Raw genomic sequence first — 21523 nt, 5'->3', positions numbered from 1 at the left:
TTTTAAGTTATTTCACAGGAAGGGCTTTAGGAGGCTCTCACTGTGCTGGCTACTGTCAACTATACAGAGAGTGTTAATGACCTAAAAACGCCAGCACGGACAGCAATCCAAAATTTTAGAAACAAGATTACTCCCAGTTATAGCCAGTTTACCCCCCCCTCTACTGTTCAATGAGGAAATGGCGGTGGTCACAGTCACACGAGTTGACACAAGTTACACTAGAAAAGATCATGTATATGTTTAGATTTTGCAACGTATGTGTTGTGAAGTAAGCCGAAGTATGTGATGTGTGCCAGGGAGTGATAAAGAAAGTGCTCATGTGGAACTCCAGGTCGAAGCCAGAATGCTGAGAAAACAACCACAGGAAGAGGAGGCAAACGGGATAAGGCAAAACTCTTGGTCCTGGGAGGAAAGCACATGGGATTCAGGGGGTCGTGTTGTAGCATCTTCCACGTATGACAGTCAAAAACAAAAAATGATTGCGTCATCAACGAAGCCTTAAATAATGGGGTGTAGCTAAGTGTGGCTGAGAGACTGTGATTGGCTGGCTGTCATGGCAGACTGTGACTGGCTGACAGATCGGCTGTCATGGCAGACTGTGACATTGGAGGGAGTCTCAGACTCCACAATACCAGAAAAGGTCACTAAATATAGCGACAGTCCCAACAGTGGCAATACTGAGTAGCTGTTGCTTTATCTCAATGCCCTAACTCTGCCCCCGGTCGTCATAAAAGCCGTATATAGCATTTGCATGACACAGTACGCCACCCCTCACCCTCCATTGAGTGGTTTCAAGCAGAGTAAAGGCTTCTTGATACTCGTGCGGGTGGCGACCGCGCTGACTTCACTGCGGCTATCCTGCACGCAGTTTGCCTTTATACTCGAGCGCAACCCATGCGCGCTGTTTTTAAAATGTCCTGCAGTTCTCCTCAGAGTCGGGGGTTTCAATACGTCTGGTATTGGCTAGGAGACCACAGAGTGGAGTTTCCTCTGCATTTTATGGCCATTTCCGGTAAGCGTTTTTACTTTCCTTTCCGGAACAAGGAAAAAAAGCAACAACAATGGCGACCGTGGAACAGTGTCTGCTAGAACAGATGGACCAGATGATACGTTTAATTATACTGCAAAATCGATCAAGAAGGCTGCGTAGGTGGTATGTCGAACCGAGGGGAAAGCTGAGTACGTCATCACAGCATTAGAATCAGAATCATCTTTGCGATTAGCATGAGACTAAAACGGACCAATCACGAGAGATGATCTCCGCGGCATTCTGCGCGTGGCGACAACTTGTGCCGTGTGTGCGTCAAGTGACGCATAGGGGCCCTATGTGTCGGTCACGTGATGGAATGCGGGCGCTGTCGGCCGCGCGAGCGTGGGTGTATAAAGAGGCCTTAAGGTGACGTGACGAGTCTGCATATCGACAGGAAGTGGAGCGGCTGGAGCTGTGGTGCGGCCGACACAACCTGGAGCTGAACACGCTGAAGACTGTAGAGATGATCGTGGACTTCAGGAGGCGTCCTTTGCCACAGCTGCCCCTCACGTTGTCCAGCTGCCTTGTGTCAACTGTTGAGACCTTCAAGTTCCTGGTAATTACAGTCTCTCAGGACCTGAAGTGGGCGATCAACGTCAACTCCGTCCTCAAAAAGGCCCAGCAGAGGATGTACTTCCTGCGGCTTCTGAGAAAGCACGGCCTGCCACGGGAGCTGCTGAGGCAGTTCTACACAGGGGTCATTGAATCAGTCCTGTGTTCTTCCATCACAGTCTGGTTTTGTGCTGCTACATAAAAAAGGACAAACTGCGACTGCAACGGACAATCAAAACTGCTGAAAGGATTGTCGGTACCCCCCTACCCACCCTTGAGGACTTGCACGCTGCCAGAACTAAGACAAGAGCGAGCAAAATCCTCTCGGACCCTTCACATCCCGGTCACCAGCTCTTCCAGCTCCTTCCCTCAGGTAGGCGCTGCCGATCAATGCAAACTAGAACTAGCAGACATTCCAACAGCTTCTTGCCTCTTGCAATCAACTTCTAACAGCTAACCTACAATTCCATTGCAACATGCTGCCAGTGTTTTGACTTGAGTTCGTTGTCACATTTCTGTGGGGCCAATTATATATTACTCGTGCACTCACTGTAGTAGTCTCGCCACGCTGCACTATTTGCATATCTGTTGTTGACCAATACTGGCCACTCATGCCAGAGTAGCATCTGCTACATTTGCACACTGAGTGAGGAGTATCTGCAACATTGCACAATCAACATTGTCCCAGATTATCGCACTACTCGCTTGAAGTCTCGGCACCCTTTGCACAATGGTCATTGTACCGGACTATTGCAATATTAGTCTTTCGAACTGCGTCAGGACCCATCCCCCCACCTGAAGGCGGAGGGAGGCTACCCTCTCGTCCACCGAGGTGAGCCCCACCGTACAGGCGCCGAGCCGGGTGGCGATAAGTGTACCCACACCTCAGGCTCCTTCCCAACCAGAGAGCTGACATTCCACGTCCCAAGAGCCAGTTTCTGTAGCTGGGGATCTGATCGCCAAGGTCCCCGCCCTCGGCCACCGCCCAGCTCACACTGCACCCGACCCCTCTAGCCCCTCCTACAGGTGGTGAGCCCATAGACATTTGAATGCCTCGAAATCAACAGTCACACCTTTTGTTTTTGCTCCAAAGCAAATTGTAAATCATGTTCAACCTATATTTTTTATTTATGCTTAACATAACGTCCCGACTTCATTGGAATTGGGGTTATAAAACAATCAACATTGTCCCAGATTATCGCGCTACTCGTCACTTTAAACTGCATACACTCCTTGAAGTCTCGGCGCCCTTTGCACAATGGTCATTGCACCGGACAATTGCAATATTAGTCATTCAAACTGCTCTTAGTGCTCGAGGACTCTGCATCTTTTTGCACAATTGTCAAAAAAAAAAAAAAGTACCGGCATTACCAGATAACTAGCAATCCTTTATTGCTCAGTGACTGTTTTTTGTTAATGTCTTTATGTCTCCAAAGTGTTCTCTGTTAATTGACTGTCTGTTGTCGTACTAGAGCAGCTCCAACTACCGGAGACAAATTCCTTGTGTGTTTTTTGGACATACTTGGCAAATAAAGATGATTCTGATTCTGATTCTTAAGACAAGTGGATGTTGCATTTGCTTTAATACTAATGCCATCAATCGCTGAAAGCACCAAGAGGTTGTTGGAATGCATTAGCAAGGGAGGGCTGGTCGTGGATGAGAGATGATCGGATGGACGAAAACCCCAGAGAAGGAAAGATGGTGGGTTCGGAAGGGGTGAAACTGGCCACTCATGCCAGAGTAGCATCTGCTCCATTTGCACACTGATTGAGGAGTACCTGTAACATTTGCACAACCAACATTGTCCCAGATTATCGCACTACTCGTCACTTTAAACCGCATACACTCCTTGAAGTCTCAGCGCCCTTTGCACAATGGTCATTGCACCGGACTATTGCAATATTAGTCATTCGAACTGTTCTAAGTGCTAGAGGACTCTGCATCTTTTTGCACAATTGTTTTTTGTCAATGTCTTTATGTCCCCAAAGTGTTCTGTAAATTGACTGTCTGTTGTACTAGAGCGGCTCCAACTACCGTAGACAAATTCCTTGTGTGTTTTGGACATACTTAGCAAATAAAGATGATTCTGATTCTGAAAGTGGAGGAGCAACGCTATAAGATCAGAGCCATGTGCCAGAAACAACGAAGATGGACAACCTCGGAAGCCGTGGGGCAAATGGGCATGAAATCCGACAATAGGCGGAGGATGTCTCATGCAAAGCTGATCCGTATCCTTTGCCAATCCCCAGAAAAATCTGCACCTGTGGTATGGCTCAGATTAAGCCTGCCAGCTCTGCAAGTCCCAAAACCCAAGCTTGCAAAACAGCTTTGAGAGGCTAGACGGCACAGATGACGCCATGACCGGGTCCTGCACAAGCTGGTCGAAACACTGGAGACGTGCGGGCTGGATGTTAACAGAGTCGGGTCAGTACCGTTATAGCGGTGGATCCGGTTTGTCAGGCAAGGTGTGTGTGTGTGAGGTGGGGGGAGTTCTCACACTTCACACCTCACCATCGACACAGAACAGTGGCTGTAAGATCTCAAACAAAAACTAATAGGCGCATTACTTAGTGATAAATGGGAGCTCACTCAATAATATGAGACTCACTACAGGATACATGCATAATACTTGGGAAAGAAAATGTAAAAATTGCAATGAAAGTGAGGTGTGTAAATTAACAGGTGTGCAGTATGTATATTGTGGTGTTACGATCGCTTGGAGCACAATAGTCGAGAATAGAATAGGTTGTGACCCCACTAAATCAAACCATTCGGCATGGTGGACGACTGGTTAGCACATCTCGCCAAAAGTTCTGAGGACTCAGGTTCAAATCCGGCCTGGCCTGTGTGGAGTTTGCATGTTCTCCTTCTGCCTTTGTGGGTTTTCTCAGGGTACGCCGGTTTCCTCCCACATCCCAAAAAAATGCATGGTAGTTTAATTAAAGACTACATTTCCCATAAATGTGAATGTGAGTGCAAATGGTTGTTTTTCTGCCCTGGAATTGGCTGGTGACCAGTTCAGGGTGTACCCCACCTCTTGTCCAGAGTCAGCTGAGATAGGCGCCTGCATGCCCACGACCCTACTGAGGATAAGCGGTAAAGAAAATGGAGGGATGGATAATAATAATAACAATAATAATAATACGTATTATATAGCTCCTTTCAACAAGTAGACGACAAAGATTATCAAAAAAACAAACAACAACAGAACACCCAAACTAGGTGCCAAAGTCCTGGGTGAACAAGCGCCGTTTCAGTTTCAGTGCAGATTTGAAACTGGCCAATGTTTGTGCCTGCCAAATCTCCTTGGTAAGAGAGTTCACGGGGTAGGTGCTGCAACGCTTAAGGGTCTCTCCTCAAAGGTTAGTTTGTGAGAAGACATCAGTCGACCGCAGGTTCCGTAAGGAAGTGTAGTGATGAATTAGATCTGAAAGGTACTGTGGGGCGAGGTCATGTTGCTTTGTAAGCGAGGGGGAGCAGCTTAAATATGATGCTCTCATAATATTCTCTCAGTGCTGAGAAAATGTATTGGCCCCCCTCTCAAATTCTTATATTTTTTCTTAGTTTCCCCACTTTATTGTTTAAGATCCATCCATCCATTTTCTTCCGCTTATCCGAGGTCGGGTCGCAGGGGCAGTAGCTTTAGCAGGAACGCCCAGAGTTCCCTCTCCCCAGCCACTTCTTCCAGCTCTTCCGGGGGGATCCCGAGGCGTTCCCAGGCACCCCGAAGGATGTAGTCTCTCCAGCGTGTCCTTGTCCAAGGGGGCTCCTCCCGGTGAGACGTGCCCAGAAGACCTCACCAGGGAGACGTCCAGGAGGCATCCTAAACAGATGCCCGAGCCACCTCATCTGGCTTCTCTCAATGCGGAGGAGCAGCGACTCTACTTTGAGATCCTCCCGGATGACCGAGCTTCTCACCCTATCTCTAAGGGAGAGCCTGGACACCCTGCGGAGGAAACTCATTTCGGGCCGCTTGTATCCGGGATCTTGTTCTTTCGGTCACGACCCACAGCTCGTGACCATAGGTGAGGGTAGGAACGTAGACCGACCAGTAAATAGAGAGCTTCGCCTTTCGGCTTACGTCTTTCTTCACCACAATGGATCGATACAAAGTCCGCATCACTGCAGACTCTGCACCGATCCGCTTGTCGATCTCCCGTTCCATTCTTCCCCCAGTCGTGAACAAGACCCCAATATACTTGAGCACCTCCACATGGGGCAGGATCTCATCCTTGTTTAAGATCATCAAAAACATTTAAATAGACAAATAAAACCCATGTGAACTTAAAATGCTGTTTTTAAATGGTGATTTCATTCATTAAGGAAAAAAAAATATTCAAAGTTCACAGGCCCTGTGTGAAAAAGTAATTACCCCCCTTGTTAAATCATGAATTCATTGTGACTAATCACAATTTTTGGTAAATTTTCACTGATCACACCCAAGCCTGATTACATCCAGACCTGTTTAATCAAGAAATCACTTAAACAGAATCTGTCCAGACAAAATCAAGGTGGGAAAAAGATCTAAAAAAGGTGCAACAAAATGACACGATCCAAAAAATTCTAGAACATTCGAGAAATAAAGTAATTGAAAAGTATCAGTCTGGAAAGGGTTACAAAAGCCATTTCTAAACCTTTATGATTCCAGTGAATTATCCTCACATGAAGAAACATGGTGAACCGTCCTAGGAGTGGCCGGCCTACAAAGATTACGCCAAGAGAAAAGCAATGACTCATCCAGGAGGCCACAAAGGAACTCAGGACAACTTCTAAAGAACTGCAGGCCCCCCTTGGAGGGAAGAGACCTGGACAACTTGCTGTGATTGATGGAACCATGAATTCTGCTCTTTAACAGAAAATCCTGAAGGAGAACTTTCAGCCATTAGTTTGTGACCTCAAGCTCAAATGCATTTGGGTTCTGCAGCAGGATAATGATCCAAAACACACCAGCAAGTCAACTTATGAATGGCTTAAAAAAAACAACAACAAAAAAAGGTTTTGGACTGGCCTAGTCAAAGTCCAGACTTGAATCCGATTGAAATGCAGTGGCATGACCTTAAAAAGGCTGTTCTTGCTAGAAAACCCAACATTTTTGCTGAATTCAAACAATTCTGTCAGTGACATTCATTCATTTTCCATACTGCTTATCCTCATTAGGGTCGCGGGCATGCTGTAGCCTATCCCAGCTGACTCTGAGTGAGAGGCGGGTTACACCCTGAACTGGTCGCCAGCCAATCGCAGTCTGCAAGAAACAGTGGGCCAAAATATCTCCACAGAGATCAGAAAGACTCATTGCCAGTCACAGAAAATGCTGGATTTCAGTTGTTGCTGTTGAGGATTGCCCAAGCAGTTATTAGGTTTAGGGGGCCATGACTTTTTCACAAAGGGCCCGGTTACTTTTAATATATATTTTTCTTTCATAAATGAAATCATTTTAAAAAAGCATTTTAAGTTTACCTGGGTAATATTTGGCTGATATTTACATTTGTTTGAGGATCTTAAACAAAGTGGGGAAACGATGCAAAAATATAAGAATTTGATGAAGGGGACAATACTTTTTCATGGCACTGTAGGTGTTGGTGGTTGTGATGTGCTGCCAAGGTTTGGTCCAGGTGAGAACCCTGGCAACTGAATTCTGCCCATATTGCAGTCTGTCCAGTATTTTGCTTGGAACCTTGAACAGGAGTCAATTACAATAGTCGAGGTGGTAAGTGATGAATAAGTGGCTGGGAGTCTCAGCAACAGGGTCAGAGAATGAAGGCAGTAGTCGGGAAATGCTTTTTTTAATTTTTTTTAATTTTTTTGTGATGGAACAAGGCAGATCTGACAGTAGATTTTATGTGGGGCACCTGGAGCTGAGCGGAAAATTGCGGTCAACGTCACTTGCCAATTCCAGTTCCACATGGAGATCCCCAAAAAGTCCTTACAACCAGATATTCTTCTTTTCCTTTGGGCTTGTCCCTTTAGGGGTCGCCAGAGCGCGTCATCCTTTTCCATGTCTTCTGCATCCTCCTCTCCAACACCAACTGCCATCATGTCTTCCCTCACGACATCCATCAACCTTCTCTTTGGTCTTCCTCTCGCTCTCTTGCCTGGCAGCTCCATCCTCATCATCCTTCTACCAATATACTCACTAGTTCTCCTCTGGACGTGTCCAAACCATCGAAGTCTGCTCTCTTTAACTTTGTCTCCAAAACATCGAACCTCGGCCGTCCCTCTGATGAGCTCATTTCTAATTTTATCCAACCTGGTCACTCAGAGAGCGAACCTCAACATCTTCATTTCCGCCACCTCCAGACTCTTCTGTCACATAACACACCTGACACCTTCCTCCACCCGTTCCAACCTGCTTGGACCCGTTTCTTCACTTCCTTACCACACTCCCCATTGCTCTGGACGGATGACCCCAAGTATTTAAAGTCCTCCACCCTTGCTATCGCTTCTCCCTGTAGCCTCACTCTTCCCCCTCCACCCCTTTCATTCATGCACATATATTCTGTTTTACTTCGGCTAATCTTCATTCCTCTGCTTTCCTGTGCATCCATCTTTCTAACTGTTCCTCCACCTGCTCCCTGCTTTCACTGTAGATCACAATGTCATCTGCAAACATCATGGTGCACGGGGATTCCAGTCTAACCTCATCTGTCAGCCTATCCATCACCACTGCAAACAAGAAGGGGTTCAGGGCTGATCTCTGATGCATTCCCACCTTCACCTTAATTTCGTCTGTCACACCTACAGCACACCTCACCACTGTTCTGCTGCCCTCGTACATGTCCTGTATTATTCTAACATACTTCTCTGCCACTCCAGACTTCCGCATGCAGTACCAGAGTTCCTCTCTGGTTACTCTGTCATAGGCTTTCTCTAGACACAATATAGCTCCTTCTGACCTTCTCTGCACTTTTCCATCAACATCCTCAAGGCAAATAACGCATCTGTGGTACTCTTTCTAGGCATGAAACCATACTGTTGCTCGCAAATACTCACTTCTGTCCTGAGTCTAGCCTCCATTACTCTTTCCCATAACTTCATTGTGCGGCTCATCAACTTTATTCTTCTATAGTTCCCACAGCTATGCACATCACCCTTGTTCTTAAAAATGGGCAACAGCACACCTTTCCTCCATTCCTCAGGCATCTTCTCACGCGCTAGAATTCTATTGAACAAGCTGGTCAAAAACTCCACAGCCACCTCTCATAGATGCTTCCATACCTCCACAGGAATGTCATCAGGACCAACTGCCTTTCCATTTTTCATCCTCGTTAATGCCTTTATAACTTCTCCCTTACTAATCATTGCCACTTCCTGGTCCACCACACTTGTTTCTTCTACTCTCACTTCTTTCTCATTTTCCACATTCATCAACTCCTCGAAGTATTCTTTCCATCTAGCTAGCACACTGCTGGCACCAGTCAACATATTTCCATCTCTATCCTTAATCACCCTAACCTGCTGCACATCCTTCCCATCTCTATCCCTCTGTCTGGCCAACCTGTAGAGATCCTTTTCTCCTTCTTTAGTGTCCAACGTGCCATACATGTCATCATATGCCTCTTGTTTGGCCTTTGCCACCTCTACCTTTGCCCTGTGTTGCATCTCAATGTATTCCTTTCGCCTCTCCTCGGTCCTCTCAGTATCCCACTTCTTCTTAGCTAACCTTCCTGTACTGTGAGGTTTCACCACCAAGTCTCCTTCTCTCCTTTCCTGCCAGAAGATACACCAAGTACTCTCCTGCCAGCCTCTCGAATCACCTTGGCTGCAGCGGTCCAGTCTTCTGGAAGCTCCTCCTGTCCACCGAGAGCCTGTCTCACCTCTTCCCGAAAAGCTGCACAAAACCCGTCCTGTGTCAGCTTCCACCACATGGTTCTCTGCTCTGCCTTTGTCTTCCTAAGCTTCCTCCTCACCACCAGAGTCATCTTACACACCACCGCCCTATGCTGTCTAGCCAGTCTCCCCTACCACAACCTTACAGTCGGTAACCTCCTTCAGATGACATCGTCTGCACAAGATGTAATCCACCTGCGTGCTTCTACCTCCGCTCTTGTAGGCCACCCTATGTTCCGACCTCTTATGGGAAAAAGTGTTTACTACAGCCATTTTCATCCTTTTTGCAAAGTCTACCACCATCTGTCCCTCCAAGTTGCTTTCCTGGATGCCGTACTTACCCATCACTTCTTCATCATTTCCTTCACCAACATGTCTATTAAAATCTGCACCAATCACGACTCTCTATCTGTCTGGGATGCTCAGAACTACTTCGTCGAGCTCCTTCCAGAATTTCTCCTTCACCTCTCGGTCACATCCTACCTGTGGGGCATAGCCACTAATCACATTACACATAACACCCTCAATTTCAAGTTTCAGCCTCATCACTCGATCTGATACTCTTTTCACCTCGAAGACATTCTTAGCCTTCTCTTCTTTTAAAATAACCCCGACTCAATTTCTCTTCCCATCTACACCATGGTAAAATAATTTAAACCCTGCCCCTAAACTTCTAGCCTTACTGCCTTTCCACCTGGTCTCCTGGACACACAATATATCAACATTTCTCCTAATCATCATGTCAACCAACTCCCGAGATTTTCCTCTCATAGTCCCAACATTCAAAGTCCCACATTCAGTTCTAGGCTCTGTGCTTTCCTCTTCTCTTTCTGCCGAAGAACCCACTTTCAACCCACTTCTTCGACTTCGACCCACAGTAGCTGAATTTCCAATGGCGCCCTGCAGGTTGACGGCGCCGGTGGCGGACGTTGTTAACCCGGGCCACAACCGATCCGGTATGGAATTCTTTGGATGAATGCTCATATTTGTTTGACAAAGTTTTAAGCCGGATGCCCTTCCTGACGCAACCCTCTGCATTTATCCGGGCTTGGGACTGGCCTACAGTTTGCACTGGCTTGTGGCCCCTATAAGGCTGCATTCCCTTACAACCAGATATCGTCATCTATTCCAGGACTACGGAGGAAGAAATGTAAGTGGCCACCGAGTGGAAGAAGAAGACGTACACAGAGCTGGCGTCTCTGTGCCGCCAGCTGGGTGGAAGCTGGGTGGACACACATTCAGTGGAAGTCGAGCTAAGGGTACACAGGAGCATCCGACCAGTGACTCCTAAGGGCTCTCGGGATCCCACACTCCAAAAAGGCCACAAAAGACCTGGCAGAGGAAGCAGAACAGGAAAGCTTTTGGCTCTTGTTCCGAAACAAGAGTGGGAAAAAAAGAGTGGGAAAAACATGAGTCCTAGGGTTGGCTGCCGCGAGCACCCCCCACCTGTTGGTGTTCTGGGTTTAAAGGTGCGAAACACCAGTGATGTGCTCAATGCTTGCTGAACTCATCTCTCATTTTTCCAGAAAATGCTGGTGAAGAAGTCGCCCACTATTCACTGTTCAAAAGAACGCTTTTGTCTCCGGTGTGTTGTGTATATAACGTTTACACGTCGTCAACAAACCTGACAGCGGTGGCATTGAGGTCCGCTCACTCCTAGTTTGCAGCGGCACTCCCCGGTTTGAGGGTCACACGACTCGGTGCCGCACGGTGAACAACTGCATTCTATACAACAACAACAACGTCTTAGTGGCTTCACAATTATGTAACACCTCCGGTCGACCTATCAGGACGACTCAGACTTACGGGTGCAGTTTTTTGCGGAGACGGCGTCACCGTGGTAGCCAGGAGCACACTCATCGCAGTGAGGCCCGGTTGTGTTGTGCATGCAGCTCAGACACTCACCCGTCAGTGGGTGGCAGTTGGTGAAAAGCATGTTGGGGTCCGTGTTGCCATGGCAACTGCACGGCTGACATGTGCTGCCCAGCACCATAGGGTTACCGTAGTAACCGGGGGCACACCTGCCAAGAGGCCATTGTTAATGACAAAGTTCTGTTTGGGCATGCTAAAAATGCAGCTAGCCTCCACTCACCGTTCCGGGTTACGGATGTTTGCATTGTATTTGCTTAAGGTTGCGGTTTTCTCTTTCCTCTATTTATTAATCTTCTATATTGCTTATCCTCACTATGGTCGCGGGGCGTGCTGGAGCCTATCCCAGCTATCTTCGGGCGAGAGGCGGGGTACATCCTGAACTGGTCGCCAACCAATCACAGGGAACATATCAACAACCATTTGCACTCACATTCACACCTATGGGCAATTTAGAGTTTTCAATTAACCGACCACGCATGTTTTTGGGATGTGGGAGGAAACCGGAGCGCCCGGAGAAAACCCACGCAGGCACGGGGAGAACATGCAAACTCCACACAGGCGGGGCCGGGATTTGAACCCCAGTCCTCGGAACTTTGAGGCAGTGCCTATTAATTTGGGGGAAATTACTAGCTTCACACAAAATCCCAATTTTGTTCTAGCTTTGACTCAACGCATTAAAGGCTCACAAGATTTCAACTTTAGCCCCGCACCACACAATGTTCTATTTCCCTATTCGTACGGCTATTTTTCTTTCTTTCACCATTATTAGTGTTATTTTCTTTCTGTAATTAGAGCCCTCTGTGCATTTCCCTATAGATCCCTCGTAGATTCAATTAAATATTCGAGAAAATTCCACTCTTTGTTGTGTTTTGGAGTTCAACAAATGAACCTCTGTAATCTAGAACTCTTACTTCTTAAGTGTAGCAACCTTTAGCGAATGAGGTTTCTCATTCGCTAAAGGTTGCCAACCAATCAGGTTGGCAACCTTTCTCGTCATTTTTCCTACATTTTACACATACAGTATAAAAAGAGAAGTGGTGCCCGTTTCGAGACAAAATTAGTTTGAATCTGATGTTAAACGTCTATCGGACTAAACAGGAAGTGAACGCAGATGTTCACCTTCGACAAACTTATTTCTTAAAGTAATTACGTTTTATCCAATATACGCTACAATGTCATAGCCTCATTTGCATAATTGATTGCAAAGGACGCTTGTAGGAGAAAGGAAGAACGTAGTGGGAGAGATGACAAGCGAGTTAAAAAAAAACCAAAGTATGATTAGAACTTCAAATGAACTTTCTTCTGCTCGTTTTTAGTTTGTTTTCTATGAATTAAAATCAACTTTATTCTGCAATTTAAAGACTGGAGGGTTACGACATTCACAAACAAACCAAATCTACTGATTGGCTCATCAACATGAATGATGGGATTGGGACAGTGTTTTTTCTTTTCATTTGATTTATTTAATTGCCTTGTTTCATACAGATGCAAACACAAGCTCCTCCTTTGTTACTCCACTGAATGAGATGGAAAACAGGCACAAGAGGCGAGCGGGTGTTGCCACGAGCGGACAGCCTCATGGCAGCAGACGCTGCTCATTGAGGGCATTAGAGGCAGCGTGATGTGTGCTTTCATGTCTCCAAGACATCCAAACAAGTTTATGAGAAAAAAAGTAGCCCGGACACCCTGCGGAGGAAACTCATTTCGGCCGCTTGTATCCGGGATCTTTCTCTTTGGGTCACGACCCACAGCTCGTGACCATAGGTAAGGGTAGGAACGTAGATGGACCGGTAAATCGAGTGCGTCGCCTTTTGGCTTAGCTCCTTCTTTACCACAACGGATCGATACAAAGTCCGCATCACTGCAGACGCTGCACCGATCCGCCTGTCGATCTCCCGTTCCATTCTTCCCTCACTCGTGAACAAGACCCCAAGATACTTGAACTCCTCCACTTGGGGCAGGATCTCATCCCCGACTTGGAGAGGGCACTCCACCTTTGTCCGACTGAGAACCATGGTCTCAGATTTGGAGGTGCTGATTTTCATCCCAACCGCTTCACACTCTGATGCAAACCGCTCCAATGAGAATTTGAGATCACGGCTTCATAAAGCCAACAGAACCACATCATCTGCAAAAAGCAGAGATGCAATACTGACACCACCAAACCGGACCCCCTCTACGCCTCGGCTGTGCCTAGAAATTCTGTCTATAAACATTATGAACAGAATCGGTGACAAAGGGCAGCCTTGGCGGAGTCCAACCCTCACCGGAAACAAATGCGACTAACTGCCGGCAATGCAGACCAAACTCTGATACCGGTCGTACAGGGACCGAACAGCCTGTTTTACCCCCCACATGACTCCCCCAGGGGCCCGGACGAATGCCTTAATAGACTGGTTGGGAAAACTCCCATGCACCCTCGAAGACCCAGCGGTGTAGAGCTGGTCCACTGTTAAATGGCCAGGATGAAAACCACAACTAATCCTCCTGAATCTGAGATTCGACTTCCCGACGGACCCTCCTCCCCAGCACACCTGAATAGACCTTACCAGGGAGGCTGAGCAGTGTGATCCCCCTGTAGTTGGAACACACCCTCCGGTCCCCCTTCTTAAAAAGGGGGACCACCACCCTAGTCTGCCAATCCAGAGGCACTGTCCCCGATGTCCATGCAATGTTGTAGAGGCGTGTCAACCAGGACAGCCCCACAACATTCAGAGCCCTTAGGAACTCCGGGCGAATCCATCCACCCCCGTGGCCTTGCCAGTAAGGAGCCAGGTGGTGATCAATTGACAGCTCTCTTCACCCGAGTGTCCAAAACATGTGGCCGCAAGTCCGATGACACAACCACAAAGTTGATCATCGAACTGTGGCCTAGGGTGTCCTGGTGCCAAGTGCACATATGGACAGCCTTACGCTTGAACATGGTGTTTGTTATGGACAATCCGTGTCCAATAACAGAACACCGCTCGGGTTCTGATCGGGGTGGGTGGTAGGTGGGGGGATCGTTCCTCCAAATCACGTCCTTCCAGGTCTCACTGTCATTGCCCACGTGAGCACTGAAGTCCCCCAGCAGCACGATGTAGTCTCCAGCAGGAGCGCTCTCCAGCACCCCCGCCAAAAAGGGTCTGTATTGCACCAAACTACTGTTTGTAGTAGTATGGCACAAACAACAGTCAGGACCCGTCTCCGCACCCGAAGGCGGAGGGAGGCTAGCCTCTCGTCCACCGGGGTGAACCCCAATGTACAGCCGCAGAGCCGGGAGCAATACGTTTAGCCACCCCTGCTCGGCGCCGCTCACCATGGGCAACTGCAGAGCGGACGAAGGTCCAACCCATCTCGAGAGGACTGGTACCAGAGACCAAGCTGTGTGTGGAAGAGAGCCCGACTATGTCTAGTCGGAACATCTCGACCTCAGGCACCAGCTTGGGCTCCTTCCCTGCCAGAGAGGTTGCATTCCACATGCCTAGAGCCAGCTTCTATAGGCAGGGATCGGATCGCCAAGGTCCCTACCTTTGGCCACGAACCAGCTCACACTGCACCTGAGCCCTATGGCCCCTCCCACAGGTGGTGAGCCCATGGGAAGAGGGAGCCACGTTACCCTTTCGGGCTGTAGCCAGCCGGGCCATGGGGCCACCAGGCGCTCGCCTTCGAGCCCCACCTCCAGGCCTGGCTCCAGAGGGGAGTCCCGGTGACCCGTGTCCAGGCAAGGTAAACCTAGATCCATTAATTTTAATCGTCATTGGGGGTCTTTTAACCGTGCTTTGTCTGCTCCCTCACCTTGGTCCTGTTTGCCATGGGTTAAAATTCCATGGAAATAAAGTCACAGACAACTTAGCTCCTAGGATCACTGGGAAGCACAGAAGCACAAGGTGACGGCTCAGGGAAGGGGCAATACACAACATCTACTGTGTTAATACTGCAACATGGCAAACATCGCCCCCACTTTTTGCTACTTTGTTTGAACCTTAGCATATGCTGTTGTTGTGATCACATGGGTGCTGCATGCCTGGATCAAAGTGCTAAAGCGGCGTTTGGAATGGATTGCTTGTATGCGAATGCTTTTAAATGGGATTTTAGACGCAGTCCAATAATAATAATAATAATCCAATACTAGTTTTTGCTGATATCGGACCAATGTCCGATATCAATTTTGGATCGGGACACTCTTAGCTGTTGATGTGTTGTTTGTTGTTGTTTTGTTGGCTTACCTTTCACAGTGTAGCCCAGCATAACCGGGCATGCACAAGCAATGCATGCGCTCGTTCTTCTGCACGCAACCTAGAGCAAAACTGCACAAACACAAACAGGTCATTAGTGCAGACGGTATGTACTTGGAGGAAAGAAGGTTTTCGGAAGTATTAACTTGTTGGACAGCACTCCAAGTGGACATGGACAACTGGAACATGACAGCGTCTTTCCATCCACACTGCTGTTGCCAAGGAAACCACCCTGACATTTCTCACAATGGTTGCCAGCCGTGTTGTGTTGGCAGTTCTGACAGACACACAAACACACAGCAGATGAGAACAACACAAGAAAATAATTCACTTCAATCTCAGTCCACTTGTCCTCTATCCACCATTGCTGTTATTGTTTCTTTCTTTCAGGCCTGTGATTGGCTGAAAATGTTCGTCACAAGAATAATAATGAACCGTGATTCCGCCTAGAAACTGCACTGAACTCACCATGCAGATTCCTGAGCCATCTAAACATTGATCAGAATGTCCATGACAGTTGCAGGGCACACATTTTCCAAGGAAGAGTCCGATGGTGTCCCTGTAGAAACCTGGAGCACATTTCTGTGCACATAAATGTAGGAAGAAAACGAAAAAAAATAAAAATAAAAAAGTCAAAAAAAGGAATGCCGTCCCTTTAAGTGACGGGGGCTCCTCCTCACCTGGCAGGAGTTTCCCAAGTAGTTGGCAGGACACATGCAGAGCTCCACGTTGTTGGCATGGCGACCAGCGGGCAAGCTCTCGGCACCCTCCAGTATGGCACCACGGAGTGACACCGAGTGGGCCAAGTGGGAATGAAGGGCTCGGATCTGCAGGGACTCCAGAGCCACCAGAACCATCATTAGCTCCTCCCTGGAGACTGAGTTGCCAGTCTGAGCGTGCCGGAAACTTCCCTGTGTGAGGCAGCAGGCAGCATGTTTCGACATTCCTACTTTGGACTTTGAAGGGCACTTTGAGCACCGCCGGGATCACTTTACCTCCACCATGTGCACAATTCCTAAATGTGGCTCCTCAGGAGAAGCATATTCACGCTCCAAGAACACCACCGTCATCTGGTTGCCCTGGACGCACACACACCCACGCACACACACTTACATTTTGCGTGTTTTGTGTATCGTTACGTTATTGTCTGCATGTAGTTTGTGTGTCGATTACATTTGTGTATTTGTAAATTGTAGTTCATGGAGTAGTTTGTGTTAGGGCCTGACCAATATGTTTTTTTTTTTAGACCGATTCCGATATTTCGCATAATAAAATTCCAATAACCCATTAATTAGCCAATTAAAGAAGCCCTTTAATGCTGTGAACATTGGCACTTATTCCATAGTTCTGGACTTAAAAACATTGCCTACAGAAATAATTATCACCAGAAAAGACAATTTTAGGCTTATTGTCTGATGGTTTTTAACATGCATTGCATCACTCACCTTTGAAAAACTATTTTGGAAGATGACATAACACAGCTGTTAGCACTTATCAAGTCAAATGATCGGTGGCATCATATCACTGTGGACTTTGATGGGCACTGCTGGCTTTCAACACGGCAGACAACTGCCATCATGACATCGTGTTCATACTACTTTATCAGGTTTGGACTCTTGAAAAATGTTTTTTGGAGGAGGACGTTATACAGGTGTTCCATTTTGTGACATATTTTTTGGACAGAGGCTCAGCCGACCGCAAATTTGATGGGCGCGGGTAGCTGTCAACACTGCAGACACCTGGCATCACGTTGCCGTGTTCGTACTATTTCATTAGGCTTGAACGCTTGATAAAATAGTTTTGGAGGATGACAGTTAAACAGTCATCATTTTATGACTTTTTGGACGGTCATGGGGATTGGCTGCTTGCGACTTTGATGTCCACGGCTTGGGTAGTGTGTCATTGCACTGTATTCTTGCATTTTAATCAATGACTGCGTAATAAATTAGAGGGTTTTTAAAAAAATATTAAATCAGCGATTGAACAGTTTTGGAGTGCTATGTTGTGTTGAAGTGTGTGAGAGAGAGAAAAAGAGAGACAGAGAGAGAGAGAGAGAGAGAGAGAGGCATATGATTGCTTGGCTTAAGCCAGTGACGAGGAGCCTCACAGCCCCCGCGGTGTTCATCATTTTAATAAATGACACCCTAATAAATTAGCGATTTTTGAGTTAAATAAATCAGCATTTGAACATAATTTTGAGGTGCTATACCTGTTGCGTTCATGTTGCGGTGCAAGGGCAACGGTATATGATTGTTTAGGTTGACAAGGCCTGCAAGGATGTGGCATCCGCCGCCGTGTTTGTGCCATTTTAATCAATGACACTAATAATCTGGCAATGTTTCAACATATTAAATTACCAATTGAACATAATTTTGGGGTGTTACGGCTGTTGTGTTCATGTGAGAGTCCAATGATATATGATAGCAATCAGGGATTGTCAAAAGTACTGATACTTGGGCAAAAAACAACTCTGATAAAAGTGCTGAAGCCACTCGCAAAATTAAAAAAATCTTCAGTAAAAATGCAAAATAAAAAAAGCAAACATTGCGTTTGCCCACCAAAAAAGAGCACAAGGATATTCTTACCAATGAAAGGTTATTCCCAGTTCATAGTTCCCTTATTGTACGGCGTGTGTGCAACAATAACATTGTGCTGTAGATAGTGCTGTAACATTCGTCTTGTTATTTTGGTTTTCGTGTCATACATGGAATGCACCGACACTTTGCTCCCACTAGCTTAGCATCGTTGTAGGGACTCTGCTCAACGGGGCACGCCAATAAAAAATACTCTAGTACAAATACATGAAAAATTTACAGAAATACAGTAACAAACTTCCCAACTCTTAGTAACACAGGTTGAATTATGATATTGACTCAAAGGTCCTTACAGTTGTTTAGACACTATAAAACCGCACCACTCATCAGTAGCACTGCCTTGCCCATTTCCCAGATCCTGTCCTATCCTGTCCTCTCTCATCTTGTCCTATTGGTTAGTTCTTGTATGTCCTCACCCGGTGTATCCCCCATCCAAAAATGAAAACACGATTTGACTTTTGTAACGTTACTTGTGGTCCACACTGACCTCAACATTGTGGTATCGAGACTGTCTAACTATTGTTTTGCTGTGGTTCGCAACCCTATTCCCCTTGTCCGTTCTGTCTGTCCCCTAAAAGCATTTTCAATTAACATCAGAATATTTAAAAAGTTAAAAAAAATAAGCAGAGGGAGTATGTCAAACTCCCCTCCCCAAAACTGTTCCAGCACAAAAGGCATACAGATCCACTGCACTTTAAAATAGTCATTAAAATTCATGCCTAGTTTAAAAACGCAATGTAAAGCTTCTTGTCTAAAATACGAATATTTAATTTGTGGAAAATCTTGGTTTAAAGCTCAGGATTAATGATTCTTTTGCAAGTATTTTTTTCTTTTCCTATCAATTGAAATGAGGTATATTGGGTTTTCCTCACCTGTGCCCGCTGTGCTGTACAACAAAGTATCGAGTGGAATCCAACCGAATCGAGTTCTTCCTCTTTTCAAGTGTGTGGAATTCACACAAAAAAAGAACACTTGACAGTGAAAAACGTAAGGATCCTGAGTGGAAAAAACAGGAGTGACCAGTGAAGCTCTGCTTGTAGAAAAGAACAAGAGAAAGGTCACTTTGGGACATGTGGAATAAAGTCCTCTGTCAACCTAAAAAAGCGTGCACCAAAACGGCTGAAACCAAATCACTACAAGACTTAAAATGAGAAAGAACAACAGTTGAAATGCTTTTTTCTCACCCAGCCAATAGCATTGTGAGGACCCACATGGAGATGTCCCTGGAGGAATTAAAAGATAACTTCAGAAAATTCACACAATAGGGCTCAAGAGTAATAGAAGCCAATGAAGACGTGGAGGCAGTTTAGATTACAGCGTGCAAATCAGCTGATGCAGAGGGCGCACCTGGTCTGAGCGAGATCCAGAAGGTTGACAGAGTGAAGACTGAGAGAGTGTGTTGGCTTAAGAGAGGCACACCTGCAGTGGAACCTCTGGGCCCCACCAGCTGAACAGAAAGACTTCAATTATCGACTGAGAGCGCGAACTAGACCTCCCCAAGCTGGTGTCAGGAAAGGCTGCATTTATTCAAGCAGCAAAAATAAAGGAAGACTCCAAAAGGGAGCCAACCGCAGTCCACAGCTCAACCCTAATATCCGCCATCAAATTAAGGCCCACAGCCTTGGTGATTTTTTACGGTAACAAGCGCAACTTCTACCGATGGAGGAAGGAATGGGAAGCCCTTCAGAGACAAGACAAATGCACCAGCTCAAAACAGGTGTGGTAATTAAAACTTCTCGATAGCCCGGATGAGAAAGTGGCCAAAGATCTCCGCCTATCCACCCATAGCACAGCTGACGAGATCTTGCTTCACTCCCATAGCCCTTGAGATCATAGAAGAACTCCAAGCAACTCTCCCCATCAGAAGTAACCAGCCAAGAAGGATAGTAGAGCTAATCCAAGTCATTGAGAAAGTCTTACACGACATGAATGCACTTGCAAATGCAGAAGCTATGAAGACGCCACTGGTGACAAAATCATTTGAAGGCAAACTTCCAGATATCCTGACTGGCTCATACAGTATATGATGCTGTGGAGAGAAATGCTGTGGAAAACCAGAACCATCCATCCATCCATCCATTTTCTACCGCTTATCCGAGGTCGGGTCGCGGGGACAGTGGCTTTACCAGGGACGCCCAGACTTCCCTCTCCCCAGCCACTTCATCCAGCTCTTCCGGGGGGATCCCGAGGCGTTCCCAGGCCAGCTGAAAGACATAGTCTCTCCAGCGTGTCCTGGGTCGTCCCCGGGGTCTCCTCCCGGTGGGACATGTCCAGAACACCTCACCAGGGAGGCGTCCAGGAGGCATCCGAACCAGATGTCCCAGCCACCTCATCTGGCTACTCTCGATGTGGAGGAGCAGTGACTCTACTCTGAGATCCTCCCGGATGACCGAGCTTCTCACCCTATTTCTTAGGGAGAGCCCGGACACACTTCGGAAGAAACTCATTTCGGCCGCTTGTATCCGGGATCTTGTTCTTTCGGTCACGACCCACAGCTCGTGACCATAGGTGAGGGTTGGAACGTAGATCGACCGGTAAATCGAGAGCTTCGCCTTCCGGCTTAGGTCCTTCTTTACCACAACGGATCGATACAAAGTCCGCATCACTGCAGAGGGTGCACCGATCCGCCTGTCGGTCTTCCATTCCATTCTTCCCTCACTCGTGAACAAGACCTCAAGATACTTGAACTCCTCCACTTGGGGCAGGATCGTATCTCCGACCTGGAGAGGGCACGCCACCCCCACGTCAAACCAGAACCGCTTTGACAAATTGCATACGACAAAGACAAACGTCCAAGCAAGGTATGCCAGACCCAAGACTACATCAGAGTAAACTTTACTTCTGTAGGAGGTTTAAGACTTCTAAAACCTATGAAGAAGAGGGAGGCAGTGAGAAAACACGGTGCCTGCAAAAGATGCCTTGAAGTCCATGAGGCTGATCAATCAGCAAGACAAATTACCTGTGCAGGAATCCAGAGTGTAAAGATCGGCACCATTACTACCTCTGCCCACCAGGAACCCGTCCCAAACAGCATCCAGGATTGAACCAGACAGAACTGAGAGGACAGGAGGAATTTCTATCTCAACTCACCAGAACTAGCACAGGAGTCTTGGAAAGCCTTCTCAAATGCAACATCATGTACATTGAACTCTGCTGTGGCTTAAGGGGGACTTCCTGCACAAAGTAGGCTTCAAGAGTTCCGTGGGTTTCTAATGCTACTCAAAGTAAAAGCCAATGATGGACAGAAAATCGGAACACTGATTGACCTGGCATCAGCTACGAACTATGCAACCCACACAGCTCCAAGAAAATTGCATCTGCAGTCTGAAGATGTCAATCTTGCTGTCCATGGTGTTGGAGGGATGAAGGGCTCAGGGTTAGGGTTAACCCTAATCTTGTGCCAAGCGCTACCTGCTCAAGATCCACATCA

The 21523-nt window shown here is 47.0% G+C and overlaps 1 protein-coding gene across 1 annotated transcript in view; it reads right to left on the bottom strand.

The window, feature by feature from the left end:
- The window catches only part of lama5 (laminin, alpha 5), a 262541-nt gene that overhangs the window by 99124 nt on the left and 141894 nt on the right, over positions 1–21523 (bottom strand). Inside the window, 7 exon segments of the mRNA XM_061670415.1 lie at positions 11035–11135; positions 11217–11431; positions 15491–15571; positions 15646–15776; positions 15968–16081; positions 16180–16410; positions 16495–16578. Coding sequence (XP_061526399.1) covers positions 11035–11135; positions 11217–11431; positions 15491–15571; positions 15646–15776; positions 15968–16081; positions 16180–16410; positions 16495–16578 — 957 coding nt within the window.

The sequence above is a fragment of the Phycodurus eques genome, chromosome 1 (genome assembly GCF_024500275.1).
Source record: "Phycodurus eques isolate BA_2022a chromosome 1, UOR_Pequ_1.1, whole genome shotgun sequence".
Classification (NCBI taxonomy): Eukaryota; Metazoa; Chordata; class Actinopteri; order Syngnathiformes; family Syngnathidae; genus Phycodurus; species Phycodurus eques.
Note: the sequence above shows the minus strand (reverse complement) of the source record. Positions and strands in the feature narration are given on the sequence as shown.